Raw genomic sequence first — 9,041 nt, 5'->3', positions numbered from 1 at the left:
TGCTGATAAAGACCCCACACCAGTAATAATAGACCAGTTCAGTTTAACCAGTTACCAACCCAAGAATCAACAGACTGAATCAGTCATTAGCAGGTTTAGTTCAGTGTTTCACCTGCCTTACATGTTTTAAGTGTTTCCTTTCTGCCTCACCTGGATTCAATCTGTGGATGATTAACAACCTTCTGCAYTTCTTGATGGCTGCAGACGGTCATGCAAATATATAACTCAGTTGTTCTGGAACATCGACACATCTAAGCACATCATTATGACAAATGAAAAACAAGTGATTACTATCACAACAATTTAAAGCCCACCTGGAGCAGCCAGACTTACACTTCCTTGTCCACCACATGCTCTCCCATAGTGATGGACCATCTGAATCCAGGCTTCGAGGCTTGTACCGAGTAAAAAGGGGGCGTGTCCGATGAAGCCCTGCTTCGAGRCTTGTGTCGTCTTGCTGAAAACCACGTGACTGGCAACAAACGAGGCCTCGCTTTGCCTGGGTCACGTGACTGCTTCATTTTGCGTGTCGGTTTTCAAAATAAAAGCACTATGAGCCGTGCTGCATCATGGGTTGTCCTTTTGGTCTCGCATCAGAGGATATTTGTCTTCAGTAGCCAAAATAAAATGAGCATTAACCGACATGTTTGATGTGTTTTGATCATCAAAATGTAATCTTTGTTACTTGTTTTATCAATTGTAGATTATGTTGTTTTTTTATAATTATATTTTTGTGATTTTGTGAAGACTGCAGATCCCTGATCTATACCTTCTAATGTTTTTGTGTGAGGAGACACAACAATCATGCAAGAATTCCCTGAACCCAGATACCCTGGTTCATTGCCAATATTAGGAAACTAATTCACCTAATATACTTGTTTTAGACTGCAGGAGGAAGCCAGAGTACCCAGAGGGGACCCATGTTTCAATCTCCACACAGGAAGACCCCAGACCAGAATGTCAGAGCAGTTCCCCCTGCAGAAAGGCAACAAGGTAAACAACTGCTCCACCATTCTGCTGAAGATTGAACTCTAAAATCTTGGTTTGAGCCCAAAAAAAGCTTTATTTTCTATATACATACACACTGATTGAGCTGTTGTGTCAGAACAGTGATTGGTTTTGTCTGACATCACTCAAGCTGCAATTCAACCAACCTCAACTAATAACCCAACATGTCCCACTAATCATCAGCACCTTTTCAGTGTCCTGATCCTAGTGTCCTAGAATCAGGACACTAGGTGGTAGTAGTTCTGCCAATTAGCAGAAATATTTAGATTTTTTATGCAGCGTTTGAAAAAGTATTAAGTCAGAATCCGTTTTTAATCCTGATGTGTTTTATGACCCAGACTGATGTTATGGATAGTGAGGGAAAGATTCCTGATGTTGAACATCTTTATCCAAAATGGAGATTCTTAATGGTACCTTCCAGGAAATTAAGCTTTTTTCATATTCTATGAAAAAGCAGAAATGGGTTCTCTCTGGGCACTATTAAAAGCTCTGCAGCACAATGGAGAAACAAACCACTTCCTGCTTTCTTTTTAATAATGCCACTGCACATTAAACCCACCCATTGATATAAGACCTGAATCAAAATAAGAATGTTTTACACTCGGAATCAACAGCCCTGAAATACAACCGTCACTTTTATTGCATAATTCATGTTTTTAGCAGCAGTCAACTGTGTAAATAGCTCCATCTTGTGTCCTGGCAAAGTTAATTGTAGTGCATTACATAAGTGACAGGACAGATCTATAATAACTAGCTACAATAACTATTAGAATTAATGAGTTCCAACACTTCATTTCCCTTTGGGATCAGTACAGGGTTTTTTTATTTAAATTGAATACAGTAAGGATTTAGTCCTTTAATCAGCTCATACATGTGGAACATTTCATCACAAGGTTTTGACTTAATTTTATAGATATTAAATGAAATGATAGTGGTATGTAATGTATTTATCATCATGTAGTATAAAACTGGTTGATGTGATGTCTGAAGGAGGATCTATAGCTACTACAGTGACTCCTGGAGCTGGAAATGTTGGAATGCTACCACCAGCATGGCTCAGTACAACCTGCTGCTATGGTAACCTGATGATCACCAGCATGCCAGAGAATATCAAACAGATCAGCTTTACATGTTCCAGATAGATGCCACACACTGCCATCCGAATCAGGACACTAGGTGGTAGTAGTTCTGCCAAATACTGCCACAACATAAACACATCGTTTTTACAGTTCTAACTATTTAGTCTAATTTTACATCAGTGAATACAGGAGTCATTTCTTTTTCCACAAGTGGCTGTAGCTGTCCACCTTAAAGTCATCTTCATACAGATCTACTGTCTGTGTTTTGGTCTTCTTCACTTCCCTCCTCTTCTGGCGAGAGCGGCGCTCCTCTTCAGACAGAGTCGACAGGTTTACAGGCATCTGCCAAAACACACAAACTGCACCATTTAGCTTTACTGTCTAAACTTAACTGATTCATATGATCTGGTTAGATCGAGATGCCCTACATTGTCATATACATTTTTGACCTTGTTTAGGTTCTCCAAGGCCGTTTACTTCTATTTTTCTCCATAGGCACACACCTGTGTGAACCAGCTCCAGTCTGATGTGGTGGTTAAAACATCCAAACAGAATGAGAACTAGTGATCTGCTAGTTCTCATTCTAGCAGATCACTGCTAGTGTACTTTCGAGAAAGCACACTTCTCGAAAGTGTGCTCTCTCTTTCTCGAAAGCAAAGTGTGTGACACACACACTTTGCTTTCTCGAACTCAAAGTCAGCACTGATGTCCACCAGGACATTTCATTTTCATGTTTCCTTCTACTGACAAGCTTTATGATGTTGCTAAATGTCATATATACTTGTGCCTAACAGCAGGGCTGGGTACATAGCAGCTCCTCATTTAAGTATTAAACAGTCTTTATTATTTGTGGTGCCTGGTGGCTCAATGGACCAGCATATCTTCCCTTTTTTCTCTGTCAAGCTACTGATGAACACCAGCAATACAAAATATGAAGCAAAAACTTGTTTTTGTTGATCTTGCATTATATTCACATTATCTAGTTTTGCTAAGAAGCTTAATCTTGTACTTTTAGTTAACTGCAAGCTAATTAAAGCTTCACAGTACAGGTTGTGTAGCAACTATGATTGCAGTTTTCTGGTCTATCACCGATCTCTAAAAAGCTTGACCTACAGATTCTGATTTTGGCCGATATAGATTTTTTTTGCTTGAAAAGTCGATAAATTGGCACCAGTGGAGTGACTGTTAACCACAGACGTGACCCGGTGGGCAGGCCCATCAGTCCTCTCACAGCAGATATACACAGGATAGTGACTCATTTTAAGACCAATCTCGCCAAAGTAACTAAATCAGGACCAGTTTATTCCTCCTGGTAGCAACCATTTGTGAAATACTGTAACGAAGTCCTTGAACAGTATATTTGCCAGTCAGAGAGCATGCATTCACTCTGCATGTTGAACATAAATTTAGATGGATCTTCACTGCTCCCAATGCCTGGTCTGCTAAAGATCAGTGTGGTGGGGATATTATGACTGTAAGGAAAAGGAGTGAGGAAAATGTTGGTTATTCATAAGAAATATTTTATTTTCAATATTGAATAAAAATATTGTAATTTCACTTTTTCCAGAAGGCATAGCAATCTAATTATTAATTTTATTGATATGGGTTTCTCATTTTGAAATCAATATATTTACTTTTTGGTGACAGTTTACAGAAATGCACCTTTATTTCCTTAATTCATAGAAATAAAGAGATTTACAGTGCTAAGGAAATAGGGTGAGCATCTCATAGTAGAATTTTTTTACTGGCACAAGGATGCTAACATTTAGAGCAATGTTTCCGTTTCTCAATACCAGTCCTCAGGGACCACTGCCCTGAAAATTTTAGATGTCTCTTTTTGAGAACACCAGACTGAAATGACTGCATGACATCAATAGAACTGCAAAAGAGGACCTCACTTTTTCAGAAAAAAAGGGAGAAAATAACTTAGAAGAAAACTTTGATTTCTGTAATAAATGTTCCATAACAGGTGAAACTTCCTGAAGGACTGGTGTGGACATGTCCCCACCAACTTTGGCCTGACAGGGACAGTCCCCACCAATATTTCATCCACCTTTTCTTCCGTATGTGCCTTCATCTATTTGCAGATAGTAACTCGGCAGCAGCTTCACGCTGTATTCAAAGCATTGCCAGCCAGTTAATGCTTCTTAAAATTTGTAAAACGCAAGTCCCCTCATCACCACATTCCCTTCTGCTATTGCTTTACATCGAGTCAGAAACATCGGTGGTTGGGAAAATGACACACACAATCAAGCAAAGAATCTGAAAAAGGTATTGATATTGTCAACACTACAATAGCAAGTTAAGATCCCAGGGGATCACATTTCACAGGTCAGTAAAAAGCTTTAATTAAAAAGTAAAGAAAGTGGACAGTTGCAATATAATGCTAGCTTAACTTTTATCACCTTAACATGTGCTCTTGCTGCACAGTTTGGAGTATTTTGGTTCTATTAAACAAGGCAACCCACACAGGTTTTCTGACAGATAATGAGAAGAGCAGGTATTTAAGTTAATCAACTACCGCTAGTGTTCAGGGCATCACTTCCTAATGATTGCAAAATGGAAATTCAAAAACATAAATCTGCAACAGACAGAATGTTTTGTTTGCTGTTTTTACAAACTTTTTTGGGTGGGAAATGCTTTTGTGGGGTTTCAGTATTAAATCCTGATGCACTTGCTCTGCGTTCCAGGCGCTGTTTATTGGCTGCCGTGGCAACGAGTCTGTTGAGCTGACAGATTGAGAAAAAAATAATAGTCACCCTTTTTTTTTATTTTCCCCTAGACAAATTGCATCGTTTGTTCGTAGAACGTGACAATATTCAGAGCAATCATCAAATAGGATGAAATATTTTGTAACGTATATAGGAGCCAAAGTTTGTTAAACTTTAAAACATGACTGTGACAGCAACAATTAGTAAAATTTAATTATTGGCCAATATAAAAGAGAAATTAGCTTTTTTCTCTCTTGTATCTTTACAGAATTGGCAGAAACCAAACTATTTATAGATTTATATGCAGAAATAATATGTATTTTTACACAGCTCAAAGCTGAGATGCTGATGTTTGGATAGAATCCAGTAATATCGATGGTCACTCTACTCTCCAACTGCCCCAACCAGACCCAAAAACGTTTTTGCGTCTTTATTATTTGCTATATTAAAGACACGTCATATCTCATCTGCTAAGTGTAAGTCAGCAGGGAAAAGATTTTGCCAACCAGCTGTGGAGTCAGAATCACATAATTGAAAAAGAAGTTTGCATTGACAGCCATTCATTTGGTTTACACAGAAGTTACTTATTCTACTTTTGAAATGTTTAATAACATTTTGATTGTTACAGAATCTCATGTTGTTGATGGTTTTAGTACTTGATAAAATCAGACAATAAAAGGCAACTATGTGATAATTCTTTACAAAAAATATTACTCAATTGTGAAACTGTTTTCAACTGTATTTGCAATCAGAAAATACAATCCGATTCCATAAATCAAAATATGACTGAAAAGTTCCTTTGTCATCACCAAGTGAAAGACATTATATTGATTAATTAGATTACTTCCGTTTTAACATATTTATATTTTGTAGTACGTTTAATACCTGCTAAAAGTTCATTTTCGAAAGATACTATTAATAGGACAAGCCTGATCAGGATGTATGTCCTAATATTTATCGAGTAAGAATGTATGGCATTCCCATTTAAGTTCTGGCATTATTCTTAGCACTAAAGAAGAAAAGGCCTTCCAATAACTGTGGGAGAATCAGCGACCTCCCCTTCTACCCGCCGCCTCCTTGTCCTCACCAACTGGCAACACAAAGTTTCATAATGATCCTGAATTCAAAAATATAAACTGCTAATAATACTGAAGAAAATAAAGAACCCTACAGTTCTCCATGCTGTGCAGAAACGTTGGGAAGGACCATGAACAGAAAGCACCAGCCGGTCACTCACCAGGAGAAGCCGCCTGGGCTCCTGGTATCTGATGCTAACAGTGGAGCCGTCCGGGCGGACCAGGAGCACCGGGTACTGCCGCTCATACTTCTGCCGCCCGCAGCGGACCAACGACGTCCGGTTGGAGCTCAGCTGAGCTCCGTGACTGTGGAGGAAGGAAGTCGGGACAGCTGGGGACACTGGCTGGGAACCTGCGAGTGATATGCAAGGAAATATACAGCTACGCACACACGCGCATACGTGTATGAACACAAGACAGACAGACAGAGACACACATATCAAAAAAATGAGGCGCGCTGTCGAACCGAGCTAACACGACGACATGTTATTTGGAACCAACTGAAACGCTTACCGTTTCACCGAGCTGTGAAGACAGTAAAGCTTCTTCGGGAGCAGCTGGGCCATTACAGACTGGCTGGATGGAAACCCGCGAACCTGAGGTCACACAAGGACTAATGCTTTTCTTATACCCGCTAGAGGGTCATACCGCCACCTACCTCATCGGAGGGTGTAGGACAAAACGCTAAATCATAGCAAGATCAGCTACTGTTTTATATTTCTTTAACACTAACATCTGTAGCAATAATTCTTTCCATGTCCCATCCCTTGCACACCGCTCTCACAAAGATCTTAAAAGTTTCTTAAGTGGTATGGGGTTCCATTTGTATCAAAAATAAGTAGAAGTCATATGTGTAGATATGCCGTTGGTCTATGTTGCATGTAGATGTTGCATATGTCTACATTGCATATGTGTTCGCTGCACATGTCTATGTTGCATATGCGTTCGCTGCATATGTGGTTCATGTCGTTGGTCCGTGTTGCTATTGCCTGTTCTCGTCGCCATTAAAAAGTCTTGAAGTAGGTCATGCATGATCAAATAGTTTATTAGATATTACAAAAATGTTGGTCTTTCAATATCAGTGGTTTCAATAAAATTGTTTTCAAAATGTTAAGATTTCTACCTCGTATTTTCTTTAGGCATTAGTCAGGGCAGCTAACGAGGTGGAGGGGTCCTGGACCACTGAAGGGGGCGCTATTTCCCATAGATCCGCGGCCTTCCGATTTAATTTTTTTTTTAAATCTGCGATATATCTTCATTTCATTTTAAGAATGATTTATTTTCATAATGTAATTATATTAGTTGTGTTACCACCCCACGCCTCTAGAGGCAGTAAAAGGCCCAAAAAGATGCGACTAAGGAGCAGATTTAGAAGTACCCCAAAAACTACAGAATTTGTTTAAAACTGTGAGCTGAGCTGAAGTAAATAAAAGAGAGAAGTTCAAATACCTGCCGACAGTGAAAATTATTCTTAAAAATAAAGATATACAGATTTAAAAAGAAATTTAGCGCCCCCTTCAGTGGTCCAGGACCCCTCGACCTCATTAGTTGCCCTGATTAATGCCTAAAGAAAATACGAGGTAGAAATCTTAACATTTTGAAAACAATTCTATTGGACCCAGTGATATTGAAACATCAACATTTTTTTAATATCTAATAAACTATTTGATCAGACATGACCTACTTCAAGACTTTTTAATAGCGAAGAGAACAGGCAATAGCAACACGGACCAACGACAAGAACCAACGACATGAACCACATATGACTTCCGGGGAAGATGGCGAACCGGGCAGGCAGCTTCCTTTAAACCCTGATGCACTAATCCCGATTTGATAATTAAGACTTCTGTTTTTAAGCACTGAAAGATTACTAGACTTGCCTATACATTTTATCTATTTTCAGTCCATCTTTCTTAACCAACTTTCTAACAACAAAATATATAAAACGAGAAAAAACTGATACGATGGCTAAGCTAGCGGTAGCCTCCAAGAAGTGCTTTCCAGTTGCTGACCACGAGTACGCTATGGAGACTTCAATGCCAACAACCAAAAGGAAAAATCCCCCGACGCCTATCAAAACACCGACACCACCCAGCAAGGTAACTGTGTCTCCAAACGAGGAAGTCAATAACTCGATTGTGGAAGCCATTAACAAGCTAACAGACAAAATCGATAACTTCGGCGTGCAGCTACGTGATAACATGATGATGGTAGCTAACATCTCTAAGCTAGCCGAAATGAACGCAGCTGATATAAAAGACTGCAAAACGAAGCTATCTGGACTGGAAAAAGAGGTTCCTGTGCTTATCAAAGGAAATGCGGAGATGACGGAAAGATTGTTGGAACTAGAACGTTATAAACGCCGTTGGAATCTAAAAATCCAAGGCTTCAAAGAATAGAGCAATAAAGATACCCACAAAGAAGTCCTCGACTTCTTAGCCAAGATTGCGCCACACTGGGCCTGGTCAATTAACAACGTAGTGGACATCGCGCATCGTCTGGGGAAAAAAGAAGACGGAAGACATCGCCAAACACTAATTCAATTCAACATGAGACACTTCCGGGATGCCTTCTGGAAACTCACCAAAGATTCCAAGACGTGCAAGGAGATGGGCATCCACTTCCAGCAAGATTTCTGCAAACTGGATCGGGAGGCAAGAGCTGCAGTCTGGCCCAAAATGGACCAAGCCAGGAACGAGGGAAAACATGTCTACTACCGAGGGCACGTCGGCTACATCGGCGGAGTTCGGGTTTTCCCTGACTGACTGAAGGTCCAGTTATAGTCAGTGGTGGAGAAAGTACTCAAAAAATGTACTTAAGTACAAATACACAGACAAAAATGTACTTAAGTAAAAGTCAAAGTACCACATTAACATTTTACTTAAGTAAAAGTAAAAAAGTACTGGCTTTTAAAAATACTTAAGTATTAAAAGTAAAAGTACTTGCTGAATGCATTGCCTAATCACTATCATTAAGTGAACCGATCGTATTTAATTTTTATACATTATAAATGTGCCATTTTAATGAACAATGCCACAGATAAAGCATGTTTTTATTGAGTTTATTCTGTAAAATAGTTTAGACTTAGATATGTGATTCTATGCATCATAATTTCAGGGATGGAAACATCTCGTCTCCTGTCCTAACATAACATGAACTTCACTTTT

General features: G+C 39.3%; 1 protein-coding gene across 1 annotated transcript; it reads right to left on the bottom strand.

The window, feature by feature from the left end:
• Positions 1 to 1,801: 1,801 nt before the first annotated feature.
• Positions 1,802 to 6,735, bottom strand: mrpl55 (mitochondrial ribosomal protein L55). Its single transcript, XM_008408157.2, has 3 exons — positions 6,388 to 6,735; positions 6,036 to 6,255; positions 1,802 to 2,429 (listed from the first exon to the last, which is right to left on the bottom strand). The coding sequence occupies exons 1-3, from the start codon at positions 6,438 to 6,440 to the stop codon at positions 2,280 to 2,282; spliced, it is 423 nt and encodes a 140-aa protein (XP_008406379.1). The 5' UTR covers positions 6,441 to 6,735; the 3' UTR covers positions 1,802 to 2,279.
• Between the last annotated feature and the right edge of the window lie 2,306 nt (positions 6,736 to 9,041).

Source organism: Poecilia reticulata, linkage group LG4, assembly GCF_000633615.1.
Source record: "Poecilia reticulata strain Guanapo linkage group LG4, Guppy_female_1.0+MT, whole genome shotgun sequence".
In the NCBI taxonomy this organism is placed as follows: Eukaryota; Metazoa; Chordata; class Actinopteri; order Cyprinodontiformes; family Poeciliidae; genus Poecilia; species Poecilia reticulata.
This window is presented reverse-complemented; position numbering and strand designations above follow the sequence as displayed.

Coding starts and splice junctions, on each gene's coding strand:
- mrpl55 (XM_008408157.2), bottom strand. CDS start 6,440: ATGGCCCAGCTGCTCCCGAAGAAGCTTTACTGTCTTCACAGCTCGGTG. Junction 6,256..6,387: donor CTTCACAGCTCGGTGAAACG/GTAAGCGTTTCA, acceptor GTGTGTGCGTAG/CTGTATATTTCCTTGCATAT. Junction 2,430..6,035: donor AGCCCAGGCGGCTTCTCCTG/GTGAGTGACCGG, acceptor GTGTTTTGGCAG/ATGCCTGTAAACCTGTCGAC.